This window comes from Corvus brachyrhynchos, unplaced genomic scaffold (assembly GCF_000691975.1).
Source record: "Corvus brachyrhynchos isolate BGI_N302 unplaced genomic scaffold, ASM69197v1 scaffold258, whole genome shotgun sequence".
In the NCBI taxonomy this organism is placed as follows: Eukaryota; Metazoa; Chordata; class Aves; order Passeriformes; family Corvidae; genus Corvus; species Corvus brachyrhynchos.
Window position 1 is genome coordinate 5,700,655 of NW_008240122.1, and position 22,348 is coordinate 5,723,002.

At 36.9% G+C, this 22,348-nt stretch overlaps 1 protein-coding gene across 2 annotated transcripts in view; it reads right to left on the bottom strand.

The window, feature by feature from the left end:
- The window catches only part of BRE (brain and reproductive organ-expressed (TNFRSF1A modulator)), a 166,221-nt gene that overhangs the window by 127,879 nt on the left and 15,994 nt on the right, over positions 1 to 22,348 (bottom strand). For both annotated transcript variants that reach the window (XM_017744828.1, XM_017744827.1), the window contains exons 3-4: positions 18,824 to 18,900; positions 6,850 to 6,944 (exon numbers count right to left, since the gene is read on the bottom strand). In XM_017744828.1, coding sequence (XP_017600317.1) covers positions 6,850 to 6,944; positions 18,824 to 18,900 — 172 coding nt within the window. The remainder of the gene's footprint in view (positions 1 to 6,849; positions 6,945 to 18,823; positions 18,901 to 22,348) is intronic.

The window sequence follows — 22,348 nt, forward strand, 5'->3', positions numbered from 1 at the left end:
CAAGACATTGGCACATGCATCTTTTACCTAAAGACTCACTTACCATGCCTTGATGGCAGTGTGAACAGGCCTCAACTCCTCAGACCCTCAGTGGACCAGAGAACAGACCACTGTTGATGCTTTACCTCAAGAGTCCCTTTCAAATAGCAAGTCTTTCACTCTTATCGGCTCTTGTGGTTTTTCCTTTCCTGTCGACACAAGTAATTTTAGCTACAGCAAAAAGGCAGAACCTTCACAGCTAATGTTTTGGACAGCATCCACTAACATCCCATGAGCACTTATCGTTGGGTGGCACAGGCGGAACTGTTTCCTTCTAACCATTTTTCCCCTTCCAAAATCCCGCAAATTAAAATCAATGTATAACACAATGGATCTCACTGTTGTGAGAGCAGTATTGGCATCTTTATTTTCACATCTGTACTACAAGAGAGTTTATAAGGCCTTGGAAATACAGTTCCTAAAGAAAACATTTACAGAATACTATTGCGTAAACCATAAGATATCGGAAATCACAGTTACTTCTCTACCATACCAGAAAAATTATTGCAAATTAGTTATCTCTTCTCAAAAAAGCAGCATGAGAACGCTCATTAGATTCCTTTATGAATGTAAAAGCTGCATCTCTGGGAAGATGGGTATATGGCAGAGTTCATGTAAAACTGTACAAACACTTATACTGCAAACAAAAGACTCAAGATGCTGACTAAATTTGAATTATATTTCTGTAGTTATCTCTAAAAAAGAGCAGATATGCCTGAGGAACTGAAATAGAAGATAGCAAGGAAACGCAGACATAAAAGAATGTAAAGAATGAGTAAAACAAAAAGAGGTTTTGAAACAAATATAGGCTGAAACTTAGACCAATAAAAAGGAAAGAAAATATATCTTCAGCCCTCTTCCATTTGGGGAAATGAAGAGATCTTTTGAAAACCATCCTGAGTTTATTTATCTTTTTATTTCTTTTGAGACATTTATTTCTTTGCCCCAACAATATCTTCTGAAGGAAAGAACCTTCAGGGTACCAAACTTAAACTAATTTAATTGGAGAAAAGTATAGTCATAAATTATAACAGAATTCACAGTCCAGAATGAAATCAAATACAAAACTGCATTATTAGACCGAATGGCCATTTCTAACTGATCAGCTAATTTAGAAGTTTTTTCTACTTGCATATTCATAAGCACTGACCAACTTCCTCTACAGAAAAATGGATTATAATAGCACATCAACGTGAATTCAATGGGCGTACTACACAGAATTTAAGAGTATTCTCAATTCAGGAAGACTGTCCTAGAGTCAGTCTTTTCTCTCAAAAAAACCCCAACCCAAACCCAAGCCCCTTGTAAATGTGTTTCTAAAAAGCTAACAAGCTATTGCCTTCAAGACACGCCATTTCTGACTCTTTCTAGAGCTCTTGTAAGGAAGCAGAGTGTATTTTGACAGTAACATCACACATAAGGGCCAGAATCCTTTCATTTTCCGCTAGTTTCTCTAATAATACTTTTTTCACCGTTTCTAACAAAACATTGCTCAAGTAAAGTATGATTACATATTAAAAAACTGAAGCAAAAAATAGTCAGAAGTACATTACCAGTTTGCTGGTTTACATTCAAGAATTATAAATGTCAACACATTGGCATTGTACTCCCAGACTTCCACATATAGGACATTCTGCTTTCGTATGTCTGGCATGGGATATCCAACTTTATATATTTGGTATAAACTATGGCTTGAAAGTGAATGATTTGCTGGAATTCAGTATACCACCCTTACCACTAGCAAGGACTGTATTTCCTGCAAAGGAAAGACATACAAGCCTAAACATCTTTTTCAGCATTTTATATTAAAAATTTAAACATCTTGTTATTCTGGTCCAACCTTCCGGCCCATGTAAATCTATAACCATGCAAAATACGGCCAAACTCACATGACAAATGAAAATAATCTTTATTTTTTCCTAATACAATGCTATGAATGGAAAACCATAAAATGTTTTCTCCCCTTATTTTACTAGTGCACAATGATTAAGTCCTTCATCATGTGCACTTTAGTTAGTATGGCAGAAAAACATTTTCTCCCACTTTGCCATCCTTCAGCCAAATGTTCATGCACATTCCAATGTTCTCCAAAAACTTGTCTTTCCTGGACTGAAATACTATATTTTAAAAGCTAATATTCTAGACTTTTCATATTCTAGGGAGAAATTGCATTATCAGAGAAGCTTGTGCCAAAAAATTAAAGGAAATTTTTCCCCCGAAGCCCTTTGCAGAACTAAGGAGTTACTTTTGCCTTCTACACCAGCAAGATTTAAGCAAGAAAGGCAAAACTACCTGGCTTAACAGATATTTTGTTCCCTCAAAATTAAAGAAGTATTTTCAAACTATGGATTTTTTTTTTAATTTCTGGATCCACTAGGTGAAAAGTCCAGCCAAAATGCTGCAATTAAGTAAAGCAGAACTTGTAACCTCAGCATATTCTCTTTTTTCCACTGCCTATCAATACCAGACAAACACTCAGAAAGGCTGCAGCAGCTATATGCATATATACATATACACATGTGCACACATATCTACATCCCCCATATATACAAATAGGTAGGATCAATAGAGAGGGACAGGAATAAAAAGTTTTCAGAATTCGCGTTTGTTTCAGAAAATTAAACAACAAATAACATTGGATTATAAATAATCAAAACACATTTTGACATATTAAGTCAAGGTATGACTGAAAAGTGAACACAGTAAATGGGAATATAAAGTTCAAAATAAGGAAAAAACCTTTTAATAAATTGGAGGATCCAATTCTGCATTCTGTTTCACCTAAATTCCCCAAGTTCAACTGAAGGCAAAGTAATTTAAATGCTTTCAGTACAAGAGCAGCAGGTTAGGGGTCCAAGAATGAAATCTGCTGCTGCCATTTGAAATAGAGCGCACAAAAGAGCTAAACAGGTTGAACTTACCCATGCATTTCCCAGACCCAAGCAGAACCCACTGCTGTGGCTTTATATTTTAAAATCACACTAGAAAAACCATTGAGCTCATTGCCCTTATGGGGGTCTCTCACACTAGAATGTATAACATCTGAATCTTTGCTAACAATACAACTGACAGACTTTTTAGAACAAAGTAGTTCAAATGGTCTTAGTTAATATAAGCAGTGTTTGGGCTTTTTTGGAGTTACTGTGGGCAGTTAACACTGTTTAACTGTGGGCAGTTAACACTGTTAAACGTGTCTCATGCACTTGAGTAAATAAAGAATAATCAATGGAAGAGGGGGATATTTAAAGGATCTCTTCACTACCCAGTAAAAGCTAACTCAGAAACCAACAGAAATAATGATTACGACTTTGAACACAGGCACAGAAAAAAATACAACCTTCGTGACAGTCATCATATAGCCAAATGAGTCTAATAAGCACAAATACAAGAACTTAAAAACAAACATTGGTCCACACAAGATACAGAGTGTGACAGCCAATACTCTTGGGTAACACAGTGAACTGAATTAACTGCACAGTGACCGGAATCTGTACTCAGTATCAACAACTACACAAGGGAAAACAATTCTCCCAATGCTAGGTACTGGCATTAGAACTGCAGTGGCCCATTCTCTAAAGACCTCGGATGACAATCTCTTCCTCCCACACAAAAGCAGCACTAAGTATTCCCCCAAGGAATATGCTATAAACTAGCCCACAAAGACATATTCTGCACTTAGTAGGCTTCAGGAAATGCTCATGTCCTCTTGTGTCCATTCCCACTAAGGCTAATGAAGCCTTTTCGATAGCAGTGGGTGGGCAGAATAATTCTGGGGAGACTAGCTGGAGACCTGAAGTAGAATACTAAGGTACCCATTTCCTTGAACTGATAGTTACCTTGCTTACACTTCCATTGCATCCTCTTTGCCAAACAGAAGAGACTTCAAAATCATTGCAAAAATGGGGTTAACATTTTGAATAAGCACTTCAGTTATTAACTGGCTCACATTAACAATCAACTAGGCTAACATAACAAACAATTCTTGTTACTCAAACTGGCGTCATTGTAATGAGCTCCAAATTAATCTCATCCGTACACAATCACTAATCTTGCTGTGTGCTAACTGAATTTTTAATCAGAACAGAGTGAATCATAGGTTGTTTTTAAAATACATTTCTAATACTTGTCATCCAAAATGAATAAACACTAGAGCAGGAAAGAACTTTTCTGTTTACATTCTGAGAAGCTGATTTTATTTATGCATACTATACCTGCAAGTATCAAATGCATTTGATAGGAAAACATTCTTAATGATAATAAAAAGTAAAAATGTTTATTTTTAGTAACTCTTTGAGCATGAACAGCACCACCAACCTAAAGAATTAGGCCCCTGACCGTAATTAAAACTGTATGACAAACCAAAAGGACCACTTGCCCTGCTGTTGAACTGCTCCACAATGCCTACATCATCCTTCAAGGTCAGCATGCACACGATTAGACCCTGTGACCAGCAGAGTAACCACTACTGGTAAGATATATAATGAAGCACATAATTTACAGCGCTGAACTTGAGACTGAAGTTGAGCTTCAAAACCAAGTGACTTTAATGTTTGTGTAAGACACAAAAGCAAAGCTAAATTTCAATGTGCATTTTGAATTTGATTCTGCAATTACAGTATCAATTCAAGAAAGCATTAGCTCTGCTTATAAAACAAGAGTGCTCAACACACCGCTCTACTGCTGAAATGCTGGCCTGCTCATTTAGGAATTCTCCAGGAAAAAAACCCCAAAACATGAACTATTCATCTACAGCACTTTTTAAAATGCAGTATTTCTGGAATCTTGCTTTAGCTGTCTAGCTAACAGCTGCTTAACTGAACACCTGTTACCATGCTCAGATGAAAATCTAACTGGAAGGTCTGCCCATGGCCATGGAAACTGAAGAGCGACTGAAACGATCTGCAACACAGCCATTCAAATGTCTTCAGGGAAGCCTACTGACAGCCTCCATTAGAGCCACACAAGCTTGAGGAATCTGGCGTACCGGGTTCTCCTTTCAAGCTAAGCATAATGCCTGACTCAAGCCATCTAACAACACGTGATGACTTCTACTTGGAAAACAAGACACTCAGACAGATGAGAGCAGAGCATGCAGGCTCAATGTCAGAATTCCCACAGATCCAATGGCACATATTACTTACTTAGAGACTGTTCTTCTCATTGAATAACATCTACATGCTTTTGTGCATGGTAGATTCTGTCTTGATTGCCAGGAACAGTTGCATCAGATGTATTTGAAAACTACTCAAGATTAAGAGCATTCAGTTATGGTCAACGTGCTAATTTGTATTTTACTTCTAGTCAGTAGACAGCTAACTTAACACATTTAAGAATTCTGCTAGTATCTTAGAATTCAATTAAAATTATCTTCATTACACAGCTCTCACATTTCTGGAAAAAAGGGAACTGTCCAAAGACTTAGCATAATAAGTAAGCTATTGTTAATGCAACATTCTGAAGAAAAAGTCTACAAACCATACGGAACATTAAACAGTGAATGCAAAACCAAAGGCACACTGTGTAGACCACAGCTGCAAGGTGGGAATAACATGCTCCAATGCCATCAGGATGAATTGAAGGCCAATGACCAAGGATCTTATCAAAAAAAGGTTACATTTACATAGTGAACAGTTCAGCAAGGCATAATGACCAAAGGAAAACTGTTGGCTTGCAGATTTCTTCTTTGGTTTGTTCTAATTACTTTAAAACATGCTGGTCAATATCTCAATATGTATCAAGAAGCAAATGGCTCTTCCAAGTTGCTTTTCAACAAAGAAGACAGGAAGTTTGTTCTGTGCTTAGGCAGAAGAAAAGCAGCACTCCCAAAAGAAGCATCATTAATGAACAATGTAAGAAAGAAAGAAAAATAAGGATGTTTTTATCCTTGCAGGTTTTCCTGTAGAACACTACTGTTACTGACTTCTTTTCACATGAGAAATACGGCACCACACCACTCTGAGCAAGCTTCTCCATCTGAACAGCATTTCTGCAAGATGTCCCAAACTATTTTATATCTCATTTGCAATTTGGTATTAATTTTTGTTTTCCAATACATTAAAAGGTGTTTCTCTTTTTTTAATATCAACTACAAAAAAGGAGTTGCTAATGTGAACACTGCTCAGGAGGTTGTAAGATTGTGAAACAAATGAGAAAAAGAGGAAAACAGAACTGGTAAAAAAAGGAGTATGAAAACAATTCTAGAATTGTCATAGAAAGTAAAACCTTTTCTATAAACTAGCCTAATGAAATAGCTGTTCATCAGCACCATGTCTCCTTCCCAAAGGAGTTCGCAAGCTTAAAAGCAAAGTTATCAGAAGAGGAAAAGAAATATGACATTCACCTTTTAAAAATTCTATTAGGTATGCTGAAAATAATTACTCAAACCAGTTCTTCTGATTTTTGTATATAACTTACTATGAAGTGAAAGGTAAAACCAAAACCCAGCACTTGCCATGTCACACATCAAGGACAGGTTCAACCTCCAGCATGACACCTGTGCCACAGCATGACAGCCACTGACTTCCTTTGGGGAGCTCTGGAGATGTGCTCATAACGCACAAGAGGAGCTGCAGGTGAGGGCTCTACAAGGAGTCTCTTTAGTAACTACTAGTAAGTTTTGAGAGGGAGAACTATTATGGATTCAACTTCAAATCACTTTAGAAAGCAATGTGTTTACACTCAAAATACCTGTGAGACAAAAGGTGTTTTTCTTTTTTCTTTTGCATTTATAAAATTTCTGTTGCTGCAGCTATTCTAAAAAAGCAAAGTCTCTCTGCAAGGTGTAAGGTTCTCAATCAGTAAAGTACTTACGTGCAAGGCAGAAGGATCTGGCAAAAATTCAGCATCCTCTCCAAAGATAAAATCTGGCGGCAGGTCAGGATAGTGAGCATTAAAAATTATATCCCCTGAAAAGCAATAAAGGAAAACACTGTTTGCACTTTTATATATGTGCTTATAAATAAAATATAAAATAATCACATACAACACACATTTTAAACACAGAATTTGACAGCTACATTACATATATTTCATGTATATATCCATATAATTTTTACAAAAAATTCACATGCAAGATAAGCATCAGATGTTTTGGGGGATGAAGTCAAATTCCTGAGGCGCAGCTTCGTCCTCCTCTGCAAGCAATGAAACATGAAATACATGATTGCTTTCTATCTCAAATGGCAATTCAAACACTATTGAGGGTTGCCTCAAAACACTGAGTTAAAAAATTGATTTTGTTTTAATAAAAAGTAGCATATTTAGATGGCTGTGTTTTGTCTATTAAAAGTCAATTGCAAACTACTAAGGTCACGACTTTCAAAATACCAAAGCTTTTAAAAATTAGTAGCACTTACTCCCTCTCTTCTCCTCACCACCGCCAACTCTTAGAAGGAAGAATACACAGTTCAACAGGAACCATTCCAACTACCCAAATTCTGGCCAAGAGAAATGCAGTATTGCACATTTAAATGGAGAGACTAAAATTAACTGAAAATATAAAACTTCATCACAGCTTGGCACTGAGCTCTCATCTTGCCAGTGTCACAAGATATGCAATTAAAAGAAATTTGGGTTGTAGTATTTCACTTGTACACATACTTCAGAGTTCATATAGATCAAGAGGTCGTCCTATGCATCTGAGCTTTCAAAAAAACCCACCCACTGTTCAAGAAAAAAATTTTAAAAATAAAAGTGTTTCTAGCCTTACTTGTCTACCTCCCCATCATTCTTTATGACAATATGAAAGAATAACTGAGCTTTTGCATAAAACAGATCTATCAGGTAGCAGACATTAGGAAAAAAGGCTGCCTACTATGTGTTATGACTTGTTTAAAATCCACACAGCAAAGTAAAACCAGCATGGTAACCCTTATAAACAATTCTGTTCAGAGAAAGTTACACCACTTTTTATTTCTTAAAAAATTGTGAATGCAGAACTAGAGGAAAGCACTAGATGAACAGATTTTGCAAAGCCACATCATTGCTGGCTCAGTGATGTCACCATCTCAAGGCATTTAACATGACAGTTTTAATTGCAGATATTCTGCAAACTTATCTTGGCCTTAGCTGGAAGCAAGGATACCATGAAGATGAATTGCAGAGGATGAAGGTTCATGGCCAAGAAGCCACTGGCCAGTCTGGGGTAGGTATTCTCTACAGCATGGCTCCAAATCACAAACTCACTGATCATGCGATGAGTAGAGCACAGTGTGGGTTTCTCCTGTCCGCACTCCCACCTTCCTTTCACAGCTGTCAGGAGCACGTGTAAGTATGGGGTGCAGAAAATAGCAGAGGTCTGCCAGTTAAAATTCCTGACACACTCAACATAAAAATAAACCCTTTAATTTCATTTGAATTTTGTTTAGAAGAACGAAACAGGCACCAGTCCTGGAGGAAAAGATATAAAATTGCAACAGGAAATGCATCTATATTAAGTAAGAGAAAATAATTACTAGATTGCCTCAACTGTAATACAGCACTGAAGAATTCAGAAAAGTTGATGTTTACTAGATTGGGTAGTTCGTACACCAGTATAACACAACCCTTTTCTTGATATTTACTGCAATTAAAATGTCATGCATGGCTTCTTTCAACAATCCCGTCAATTTCTACATAAAGAGCAGTGAACTTGAGGTTATGTACTGAAGGAGATTCACCTTAATACATTCTTTGACTGAGTTTTGAAAGAGGCATGTTATGAATAACTTAGAACACAGCACAGTGAAAAAGCCTGGCCTGTTACTTAGGCAGCCCAATGCTTCTCCAAAGGAAAGGACTGTACCTGTGCTTTTGCCATGTTCCTGTGTGATGCTAAGTAACTCATCTAGCACACTTTTCACACTGCAGGTGCTAGCTGCATGCTTTTCATTCTCTGCATTCCTGCTTTAACAGAGTTGGTGAAACAGAGTAGATAGATATATCTACAGCTCAGCTCACTTAGGAGCTGCACTCCAACTACACACATACTAAAAAAAGCTCCTTAGAATAAAAGAAGGATCAAAATAACAGTGTCTTTTTGATGTTACACCTCCATATCTGATAAGTGAAAAACTATTACAGAACCTCACATCATGAGGCAGCTTCAAGACTCTGCTTGAGTAGTGAGATCGGCAATAAACCGTATCCACCTCTACGAGCTGCACAGGAAGGGGTGAACCTCAGGAAAGCTGTGGCAGTAGGTACAACATGGAGGTTCAAGTAGGTACAAACTCTTTCCTTTCACAGAGAGAACTCACAGCAGCTCCCATACATCAATGTATGCAGTGCTCAATACAACACTAAATGAAAGTTAGCATTATTAGTTTAACATGCTAGGTGGTAAACTTTAACAATTTGTGTGATGTGTGGTCACACTGAGGTCAGGTACATCATGTTGCAGCTGGACAAACCACTCTATTACCTATCTCACATGCTCATATTTGTTCTTTACCACCTTCTGTCAGACCCCTTCTTCCACTAAATATTAGTGGCATTATGAGTCCTTATCCACTGTGAGTGACCAACAATGCAAATATTTGGATTTTAAAAGTGTTCATGACCTACTGACACCAAAGAACTATTCAGGTACAATGGACAGAATCCAGAGTAAAAATTAACATTGTGATATTTGATTTTCTGTTACTCATAATTACTTATAATTGCTAAAATTGCTTCTACCTGTCCAAGGTAAACATGCCTCAAATCCAAATTCCCAAGTCCTTTTAATAAAAGTCACTTTGAGACCAAATATATCAATATTAATGCCAATGTGTATTTCAAGATTATTTTTCCTATAGTATATTCAATTTCCAAAAGGCCATATGTTATATAGCTACATAGGTTCTCTAGGCTTCAAAATAAATAAAACTAGTATTTCAGTGCCTGTTAATTATACATTCACAAAACACTATTGCTGAGACCATACTCAAAACATTTTACAACCCCATGGAAACTAAAAATGATGCCGTTGTTCTTATGTTCTAACTAAACAGAAAGGTATCATTTATGCTCTCCTTCTTACAGTACTATAGGTTTTTAGCCAAATGTAAACCCTAATTTATTGTGCTACAATCAAACCTCACACAGGCTGGCTGACAATTTAATAGAGACAAAGAAGTACAGAACAAAATGTTGTTTCCAGTTCAATGTTAACAGTTAGAAAAGAGCAGCGATTCTCTATCATCAGTGGCTTTCGTTCTGGAAGTTAAATACAGCATCTTACTATTAAAGATCCTGAGATTTGACCTTAGAACAAATTTTTAACATATTTAAAAATGAAAAAAGCATTCCCTCAGTCAAGTCTCATTCTATTAAGTTTCACTTCAGCCATGAATCCAAAGATGTTCAGCTAGTTCCTAAAACAAAAGGAAAAAGAACCTTTTTTTTAAACTGTATCAGACATCCATACACATCACCTCCAGTCTCTCCAACATTTCTGCTCCGTGCTCGCCCCTTCCATACAGTCTCACTTATGTCTTGCTTAATTTACATACTAGAGCAGAAAAGGTAACACCTTTGACTCTAAAAGGCTTAGGCACCAAGGAAGGAGTTTGCCCTATTCAGCTATGAGGATGAGCTATTTTCCTAAGTTCCACACTTGCAGCAAAAACACACCGTAACAAATCAGACTACAGATAAGAGAACCCATCCTAAATCTGAATTTTGTTCTTGTTAAATATCAAAATCCAGAGAAATTAAAACTGCAGTCAACAGTTTACTTGGCAGGACTGTGATGCATAAATGAAAAATGCTTCATTACACTCAAATAAAAGGTATTTAAACAATCCCAACAGCCAATGCAAATCTGGTTTTACTTGACATAAATATTAACACTAGCCTCTGCAGTAAGCTTACAAAATATAAGGTGCTAAATATTTTGAATCACAAGCTAACAGTTTGTCTTGACCTACTAGAAAGAGCCATTTTTATAGCAAGTACTATCTTTAATGCTTACATGATGTTTTCTGTGGCTTACCCTCTTCAAATGTAATTGTGCTGGGGTAAAAAAAAATAACACTTTTAGCCACTAAAGTCATTTGCAAAATTTTTGTGCTTAGAGTTTGAGAATGGTTACCATTTTGACCTTGGAGGAAAAAAACCAATGAAAAAATCAATATAGGCCTGCATTCTCTACTCTTCTCACCAAAATGACATAAATACCCTTTTTCTTGCATCTCCAGCACGAGTTTCTAGTTTTGCATAAGTTTCAGTTATGTTGGCCCGTATTCCCTCAACGGAGGCCAACTGCATGGTGCTCCACAGCACTACTGACCATGACCACTCCAGTGTAAGAGCAAGGCAAGCAAAACCTTCACTTAGACCATACTTATCTCGTTGCTGTAGATATACCAGCCAATAATTACTTTGATGGAATTACATTTCCAATTATCCAAAAATATTACTTTCTCTTCCTTTCTTTCTCCTCGGGCAAACAGCATTAAATATTGAAATCTTTTACTTCACAGGACTTCAAAAGAAAAGTTCATATGCTCCCCACAGACAAAATGATAGAAACATTAATACTTAAGTCTGCAATTTCTTTTAAAACACACATGGGCTGTTCTTTTCTCATCTATCAAAATGAATATGCAAATCTAACAGAGGAATAAGAATTGACTACAACCAAGACAGGTGTTTCTCAGCAAGAAACAGAGAAGTTTCTGAAATCCCTACAATCACTTTCCACTGTCCTACCCAGTTTTTCCTCTCCTGGTAACTTCATTTTTGGGTTATTTTTCTTCTTTTTTAGCCCATATTATGGATTTGGTAGTACTGAAAAATGTTATGCTAAGAGTGCCACAGCATTAACATCCCTGCTTAACCAACGGCAGCAAAATTAGGAAGCAGACTACCAGTTAACTTCCCAAATTCTACATTTGAAAGGATATCTATATGCTTCAGTTTCTTCTGACACCAAGAATTTCTAAGTCAGCACTAAGTATGTGGAATAAACATGTGTGGCCACTGCAACCTAGAATAAGGCCAATTTGAATGGAATTTGTTATGAAGGAGATCAACCCGTTTGGCTTTTAAGAAATCCAAGTGCAACTTTATAATGAAATGCATTCACAGATAATAAGGAAGTTGCAGAAGCAAGAGACCAGACTTGTGCAGAATTAGTTCTGGGAAAATACAGAAAGTGCTCTTGTTGAGTATTAAAAAGAAAAAGCCAGTAGAGTTATATTATTCATCAATCAAAATTCTAACCTGTCTTTTCTAGTAGCCATGCAAACTGTAGACAAGAACCACTACCACTGATCAGTCTCTTCTATAAACAAATCCTTACCTAAACCAGCTGGTTTTAATTGTCTTTACAGATACAAAAATAATCAGTTACTCACTACAACCAGCAACCAAGATACCAAGTCAGTGCAGTCAGCAGTATGAAAGGATTTAAATTAGCTAAATGCAGACCTGCCTGGAAACCTTGTCACTGGATTCCACCCTAAAGAATTTGCTCTGCAGGCTTTAAGTCAAATACAGTAATATAATACCTATAGAACCCATTTCTAATTGCTTGGCAAGAAAGATTAGTTCCTGAAATGACAATAAAACTTGTTAAATACAAAACTACTACTACTGAAAGAATATACGTGAGTAATTCTATTGCACTGCTGTACTGCTGCTGACAGGCTATTCTCTCAAGTAAATGGTGTTTTTGAGCTTAGTTTCTGGCTTGATGTGCGAATCAAGATATCCAGAAAGGGAAAGGCAGAAAAGCCAGCTTAAAGACTCAAAACCATCTCATAATAGAAGGACAATTTGAAAAAAAAGATATTTGATTGTATTAGAAAAATCCAAACCAACTTCTCTGCACCTCTGTGACACTCCAGAAGAAATTCTAGCTACTCCACCACTCACAAAGCTGTGAAAGACCCAGTCTCCACAAACTTGGTGCAGCTGATGAAAACAAGTTGTTTAGTGTCATTTGAGATGCCTCAGGGCACATTTACGGCAGCTGTGACACATGGTTTTCAGAGAGAGCAGTGCCCTGTGGGTCAGAAGCTGAAAGGGCAAAGCAAGGTATTCTTGGGAACCTCAGAGTTAACACACCTATAGTGAGGCTAGTGAATCAAGTCCCACTTTTCCAAGAAAAGAAAAAAATCTATAGGAAGCATTTGAAGGATGTTAATTTGATTCTTGGAAAAAAGGACGCAGATGTGGGTCTTTTTTTTTTAACTTCAACTGACAAGTGCTGCTGTAGGAGAAAAAAAAAGCTGTAAGACTACAGAAAGTATATTGTTTTGTAAAGTGGGCAAACGTGCAAAAATGGAATAAAAATAAGTAAACTGGATCCCAAGCTGAGCAAGATGGCATCAAGACCATATCAGAGCTCAGTAATTTGCACTTCTGTAGCTGGGCAACTGCTTTCTCAGAAACCTTAGCACTAGAATTGAAGAGGACAAAGATGAGAACACCAGATAATTCAAGATGGGATAAGATACTGGTAGAAATTAAGGCCAGGCAACACTGGAGAAATTAAAACAGAGACACTGGGTAGATGAGAAAAGGAAAAGTGAAGACAAAGGATAAATAGACTCAAGCATATGGATTAGAGACCATTACCAGTATGTGCAGCCCAAACAGGTGAAAAAGGGGGAAAGAGCAAGGTGGGAAGGCACTATGGTAATACCACTGGGGAGGCCTAACTTAAAACCTTCTAAACCTCTCTAAGTCCACACTTGTACATAGATACTTCTAAGGTCACTTCTCTTGATGAAGAAATACACTATCTAAGACTTAAAACTGCAAAATCTTCTGTAATTTACTTGCTCAAGAGAAGTCCAGAACATAAGAAAAAGTGAGCAAAAGTGAAAGTGATTATTTAAAACGGGAAAATATTGTTGTAAACTTTGTATTCAAAGAACAAATAAATATAGTGAAAAGATTAGACTCTCTCTTGACACTCTCATTAGGTACATTCATCAGATAATGAACAGGTTATTGAGGGAAAAAGATTTATTACTTCTGCCACGTAAAGCCAGAGGCAGCCAAACTTTAGAAAACACATTGCCTGGAAAAATCTTTGGTATGTTGCATGACCCAGCAAAAAGACACTTATCACACAGGTAAGGATAACACCTAAGTATAATCTGAATTACAGCAACTGGAAAGTCCTTCCCGTTAAGAGCCTCAACTAAAACACAGCCTGTGTAAAATAACCTAATGGTGCACAAAACACTAACACATGCATTGTAGCAACATACTTATGTGAATCTTAAATCTTACAGTAACTTGAAAAATCATTTTTACAATTATTTATTGGCACAATAAAAGGTGTTTAGCGAATAACTTGGCAAAGCAGCCTTTAAAGGGGCAATAAGGAGGTCGGGTTGTTCTCTATACTTATCTTTTTGTTTGTTCTTAATTACTTCCTTAAAATAGAAAGCCACAAGAAGACTGGATGAACTTACTGAAAGAGTTCCATCACAGGAATAAAAACAGAAGGAATTTTGTACCATGTTTTATGGGCAATATTCTTAGACTAGTTAGGCAGCAAGAATGATTTCCTCTGCTAAGGCCCATAACTAAAAAGAGTAAGAAACTAACAAACAAAAATCAGAAGCAAAAAACGAAAAACTAAGCTTCAAATGAGACAAAGGAAATGTTCCTCAGGATCAAGGAAACCAAAGTGGTGGCAGTAGAACCCAGAGCTATAATCCACTCACATAAAAACAGTGAAAATCAGACAGAAGATGAAAATACTAGAGTTCAAGAGGCCACAGAGAACAGTAGCATTGCAAGGGCAACACATTGTTTAATCACTGTGAAATTCCAGATGACAGCGCTCAAGGTCAGAGAGGGAAGGAGGCATCAGTGCCTGAAAAAGAAAATGTGAAGAGCAAAAGAAAAAAAAAAAAAAAAAAAAGTCAGATTCCCTAGCAAGCAGCAATGAAAGCTTGAGTGAAAAAGGAAAGCCAAACCCAAGATATTCCAAGGTTTTCTGGAACAAAACTGCAATTTGATTCTTAATGTCATATTTTATTTGTAAAGACTATTGCAGCTTATAACTCTGTTTATCCTGACAATTTCTGCTGATATCTGCCTTGATGTTTTATCAACTAAGACCAAAGTATCTGCAGGAGTTACAGAACACTTCACCTCAAAATACACAAATAGTTTCTCAGAAAGAATACTAAACTTTTCTAAGCAGATACTGCTGTTCAGTTAACAATAAAGGATACCTCTGCAAACCACGCAAAGTAAGTTTTGTTCTAGGAACACAGATTCAGCCTCTTACAGGGTATTACAGACAGGCTTCCTGAAATTAAAACTCCAATTAAGAACTTTGGAAAACTCAAATACAGAGAAACGTATGGAGCTTAATGCAAAAACATTGAGTAGTGGATGAACTTATAAAAACAATATAGATGTCTCAGATTTCAACTGACAGTCTAGCAAGACTAGGCTCAAGTTTTCTAAGTATTCCCACCATGAAAACAAACAAAAAAATTACTTCCCTTACAGAAGAAAATAAAGCAAAAATGCCTCCTTGAAAGCATCACTGGAAAATTTCTGAAGTGTGATGGAAGACAATTACTATGATAAACTATTTATCTTGAACATTGCCATAATATTTTCTCCTATATAAAATCGTGGGTATCTCCAAGGTCCCTGGCTGGAGCTGAGTAACTGTTCAGTGTAACATTCCAGCAGCTCTGCATACACGCAAAAGTAAGGTGAACGACATCTTAAAAAACCCCATTAAACAAGCCATTCTTATGTCACAACATGTGTGCTCCTACCCAAGTTTACAAACCAATTCTTTTACACTACAGGTAGCTAGCCTTGCCTGCAAGTACACTTTCTCCTTTTTCAAGAAGCTGTGAACTTTCTGGTGTTTTGGAAAACAGGACTGCACTGTGCAGTTACACTTCCCTAAAGCTGCACACCAACAGTTTCCAACACACTGGGATTGCTACGAGGGTGCCTGTGCAGTGGCAGCAGTTATGATTGATGATATGCAAAGACCTAATCTGTTGCAAAGAGGATATAACACAAACCACAAAGGAACTACACACTTCAGCCTGTGTTTGGTACCACATCTGAAGCCCATACAGATGCTGAACACTTTTAGCCAATCTTTTCATTCTGGCAGATTTCGCAACTTTCCTTTGCAGAAAGACTCTGCCCTTGAAAGATAACATATCCAGCAACTGCTTCAACAAAGTATCTAAACATCTCCGTTTGCACACTATGGCTGTCTTCCCCTGACATCATTACAGATCTAAACACAAAATTATTAAAGCTTTCTTGAATCTGCTCATATCACTATTTATTCCACTTGCTGTGAGACTTAATGATTCACAGCATTTTCAAACACGTAACACTGAAATGTGGAGGATTATTAGAACTTGAATTCACAGCTGTTATTAGATACCTCTGAAAAAGATACACTTGTTTACACCATTTTCAGTTGTCTTGGGTAAAATACATAATATGGTTAAAATGTGTGGTTTGGGCTTTACAAAGCTGGAGAGAGCAGCAGCACTGTAGTTTTTTTGTTTAATTGCATATGTGACATAAAAAAAAAAAGAACACTGGAGAAGAAAGTCCAGATTTCTTGATACTGAAATGTAATGCATATTCCATAATCATATTTCTAGGTACTTGAACTGGACTACAGTCATTTAATATATTAATATAGTCTTTATGCCTGTGCACTTGCATATGGGATTTCAGTCTATCCATTTTCTTTTACGGATCAGGAACAACTTTAGCCTCTACTTGAAATAAGACATCTCTCAGAATGTACAAACATGGACCTGTACAAGAGAAGATGGTCCCATAGAACATGATACCACTCTATAAAGCATGTCATGCAGTGAAGCTTATTTTGACTGCATCTTGAACATAGTCGTCAAACAAGACTCAAGTGGAATCTACTACGCACTGCAGAACACATCAAAACTCAACAGGCTGAGTTTACTACACATTGTAACAATTTTTTAAATAGAAGTTCTACCTGGGAGGGCAGTCGGCTTCACATAATACAACCATGATTTAGAAGAATTCTGAACAAATGCAGAGCCACTTCTTTTTTCTTAAAATAATTGCTAGCTAGGACTTAAATCTTCCAATTTTATTTTGTGAGAAGGAACAATTAGTAAGCCTCTTGAGCCATAATTTCACATATTTAGAAAAGTCAAAATAGCCATAGTAGGCTGATACATGAGCCTGGCTCCTCTCTTGAACACATGAGTAAACTTCCAGATCAACTTCTGGGAAAGACAACTTTCCTTACAAGTGCCAAATGGAAGCTTTAGGGTACTTCTAGAATATAAGGAGTTTAATTGTGTTGATTTCTGGTCATAAAGAATAAGGACTTCCAGTGCATGTCATAATGTAAAAAGAACCCAAAAAAACCCCCAAAACTGCAGAAGGAATACAATAACATTCTTAATATTTAAAATGTCTTGGAGACCTACAGCATGTGTATGATGAACTAAATGGATACTATCAAAGCAGTGTTTTAAATGCTTACCATTTCTGTTCACACCAAGTACCTGCTCCTCCAGATAGCATTCTTTCACAGACTCTCAGGATAGCTAAGGCTGGACAGCACCACTGGAGACTGCCTAGTCTAACCCCTCAGCTCAGAGCAGGGTGGACAGAGGAGATTGCTAAGGGTCACGTCCAGCTGGGTTCTGAACAGCTCCAAGGATGGAGATACACAAACTACACAAGCTCTCAGCACAATCTGTTCCACTTTTTGACCATCCTTGCAAAATAATTTTTATTGCGTTTGAATGGAATTTTCTACATTTCAATTTGTGACCATTTTCCTTCAGTGACTGCCACTGAGATGAGCCAGGCTTCTTCATTTATCCCCATCAGATATTTATAAACATTGGTAGGATTTGCCCTGAGCTTTCTCTTATTAAGAAGCCACAGCTATTTTGGCCTCTCCTCATACAACAGATCCTCCAGCTCTTGATCATCTTTGTGGCCTTCTGCTGTACTCATTCCAATGTTCATATTGCTCCGGTAACAGACAGACCAGAACTGGACATAGTACTCTAGGTGTGGCTTTACCCGAGTTGCCCATAATCTATAAATGCCAAGCTTTGAATTTTACTTTATCTGAAATTCTTCATCCTCTTTCATTTTCCACTTGTTAGAGATAAAAAACAACACAATCATTTTTCAGCAGCTCAAGTGTTTAGAAAATGTTACCTTCTAAAAATATACAAAAGCAAATTTTATTCTAATCCTTTGAAACAAAACACCAACTAAGACAAACAGAACACATACTAAGAATGGGCAAATGAACTAGCTGTCTACAGGTCCTCTAAGCATAAAGATGATTTAAGAATACCACTAAATCAGAAAATTCAAATTCACATTTCTCTAATCTGGTCAATTATACCAGTCATTGTTTAAAGATACCCAATAAAACAGCAGACTGACATATTTTATTGGAGCTTCATAAAGAAATACTCCTAAAAGAGACAGAAAGAAACAACACAAAACATATACAACTTAAAAATGAATCTAAAAATGGTCATGAGATTGTACTAGTCATAACATTTTATTAGAAGTACCAGGGGGATAGGTTGTGACTTTTGGCTTTTATTAGTTCTACTAATTTTTCAAAACTGTAGTCTCACAGAAGCCTTTAAACTTATCTTAAATATTACATATTCTTGATAGTTGTGTGTTCTTGGAACTGAAGCTTTAAGAGAAAATAACAAACACATCTATCTCAAAACTCATAAAGTTAGACAGACACACTGGAAAATCAGTGAGACACAGAACAGTGAAAGAAAAGCCAAGATGCAGCTGCAAGATTTTTTTAACTTACATTTGAGTGTTTCTCCTGCATAAGGGATATGTAGTTTAAAACGATCACAGCTGGGTCCAGGGGTCAAGGATGTGCAGCTAAAAATGAAGATAAGAGAAGAAAGAATGTGCTAAGCAGTTACAGATGGTAGCAAACACTAACATTATTCTACAGGATACAAATGACTAATAGTAAAGATATTGTGACTACTACAAATACTCATCCTTATGAATCTGAGGAAGAAGAAAAAGTGGGAAAGATGCAGGACGCCCATTCTCTTTTGATCAGCAGTTCCCATAATAGCATAAGAAATGTTAGGATTTGTGCCAACTCTCTCCCATTTTGTAAAGAAAACATACATGCAAAATGCTCTGGTCTGAGTGTGTAATCAGAATGCTATCAATTAGTCAGTCAATGCCATCAAGTTCTCTGCTTTGTATACAATTTTGCAAGTCACAACTCTGTATGTCACAGCAACATGGTTACCTGCTCCCTATCCCTGCCACCCATATAAGTGGGATCAATCTTAATTTTAAGCCACCAACATTTATTAATTTTTTACCTATTATAACATTAATGTTTTCCCTTGTGGAAAAGTCTCACAGTAGTCTTCAAGCAGGCAAATTTCACAATCAGCTGTCTGAGGCTGTAACAACTGAGCACATATGTTCTTGGTCTGTGACTCTCCTGTTTATGTGGAGCACTGGGACAGCAGCCGGGCCTCATGGTGGTAAGTGAGCATTTAATGAATAGAAAAGTCACTGGAAAACTGTTTAGTGCCTAGGCCAGAGATGACCAACTTTTTCATAGCTTTTAAGTCATAGACCAAAATTTGCAAATAACAAACCCCACAATCTCAGCTGTAAAAAGAGAAACAGGGATACACATTGTTTCACTGGCAGGAATGGTATCTCTGCTGTGGGCTGCTGGGCATCTGACGAGTCCCAGGAGCAAAAATACTGTTCATTGCTTTATGTTTCTAGGGATCTTGAGAACCCTGAAATCTTCTCGCCAGCCTAATATAATTGAGAATTGTTCATAGCCCCAGCACAATTGTTGCAGGCCACCTAAAGATCAAAGCCATACTGGTCAACTGTAAGAAAAACAGTGAGTAGATAAGAAGGTAGACAAAGGTAAAATAACTTGCCTAAACTTATATATCAGGTCACTGGAAGAGCTCTAATACATATCACTGACAACGTATTGAAACAAAACTAACATTTTCTGGGCTATACACACAGCCAAAAGCAGAAAGATGGGTAGGCCAGAAAATTTTTAAGAATTCTGATCCTACCTTATTGGAAACAACATGGTAACTCCCACAGCTCTATCTGTCACCCTGCACAAGAGGGATCATGGCAAATGGAACAATCTTAATTCTCACTCACATACTCAAAACAGTTCAGAGAGCCATGTCTCTCAGGTGCTGGCTCTACAGTCTCTTTTCCTATTTCCACTTGCAAGTTATGGAAACCATATGCACTAACTTCAGACTGTTTATATTCAGTGAGCTACAGTCAAATTTGTGCCTGCATGTAGCTTCCTCAAAAAGTAGCAACCCTGAAACTACAGATCAATTAACTTAAATGAAGTTTCCACAAAAATACTAGAAAACATAAGCAAACCGCTTATGTGCACCTAGAATCTAAGACAGATACAATTAAAAGTCACATGCAGTTAACAGCCTGCACTGATTCAGCAAGAATACACCATATTTTTTCAGTATCACTACAGAAATTAGATAACTGCCCTTTCAAACCAAAAGGAAGAAACCCATGTCCTATCTCTGCTTTAGAAAGGTTTTTGCAACATCTTGTGAGAGCAGCATGCGAACAATCTAGAAAGACAGAATTTAGATAGAAGTCCTATCAGATATGTGCAGACTTGAATGGAAAGCAAGTTCCAAAAAAAGATTAGTTCACATCTTACTTCATCCAGGAAGAATGCCTTGAGTTGGTTCTCTTCTGCTGGAATAATACTTCACATTTTATTGAAAGACTGATGATGGAAAAAAAATGATGCTTGGTGAAACCTGCTGATGATGCAAATGTGAAAGGGAATACAACATGTTGGACAATAGAACCAAAGATGAAATACGTTTTGATTTAATGGCTGTACTACTTATTTTTAAATTTCATCCAGGCAGGGCTTATTAAGAAAAGTGAGCATCACCAGCCTCCCTGGGAGTAAAATCAACTTAAGAATATGAAAGACTGGATCCATAGTGCAATAGAAACAAGAGAATATAATTTTTTTCCAAGCTGCACTTTTTTAGTAGGTGAGAACAGCAAAATGGGAGTGCCCACTGTAAGGGAGTTTGAATGGCCGTGGATGAATTTAACAGCTGTACTGATATTATTGTCTACTTCCAAATAATTTCTATGGCTTACAACAGATGTAAGGCCAATCCTAGGAAGCATACTGAAAAAAAAACCCCAGAAAACCCTGCAACATAAAATATCTTTTTCAAGTTCTAAAATATCTCTGCAACATCATTTAATATTTAACGAAAATTTCTTTCAAAGTATCACAGGTCACAGTCTGAGACATTTCTCTAATACCATAAAAATTACACTATCATTAGCTTTTCAACAGACACAAAAATTTCTGATCCCGCAAATACCCTACAATCTTTTCTTTTAGCACAATGGGCCATTTGGAAATACTTAAGGAAAATATAATATTCTTTAACATTAAAATAAAAGCCTGATTTAATGGTAAATGTCCCTAAAAGCAATACTAAGTACTTTCCTATATTATTGGAGTGCACTAGAGATGTTTTTAATTTTACTGGTCTAGAAATGATAAAAAGTGACAGTGTTAACATTTTTTTCCCCCAGATTGCTCTGGCTGGGCTGCACAAGAGACTTCAATAACTGAAACAGGCTGAGCAACCAAGCAGAAATCTTATATGCATCCATTTGAAAGGAGGCAGTTTCTTTTTAGAATAAACAGCAAAGGAACAAAACTCCTAAGGCAAATCAAAACTTTGGTACATGTAAGAGTCTATGTGTGACCTTATTTCAACAGAAACCCCAAGTAATGGCCTGGCTATGGACATTATCTCCTGCTTGAATTTCCTTAACACACAGAACCTCTTAAAGTTATATACATGTCAGACCCTGACACATGACCTCTGTCTTCCCCAAAACGTAAGAGTTTTGTTTTTTGGAAATGTGATCCTTGTCCTTAATGTGGTCCACACAAAAGTCACACTTGAAAGGGAATTACTTGTAAAGAAGTCTGTTTAAGATTATTTGTTGTCCTTTCTTTACAGGGGACTGACATACAGAACAATAAACCTGGTGTTGAAAACTAATTTCATAAGCTGACTCTATCTCATGATATATGGGTGTGCTATCTCCCTCTTTATTCCTGGAAAAATATTACACTGGCTTGCATATATTAATCTAAGTAATCAATATTTTACATAGGAAAGCCACTGAAGCAAGAATTAATGCTCTGGTGCTCAGAGCAGTGATACATCTTAGTCTTCATGAGATGATTAATGCTATACCACAAGATCTCCCACAATGGTTTCCCTAC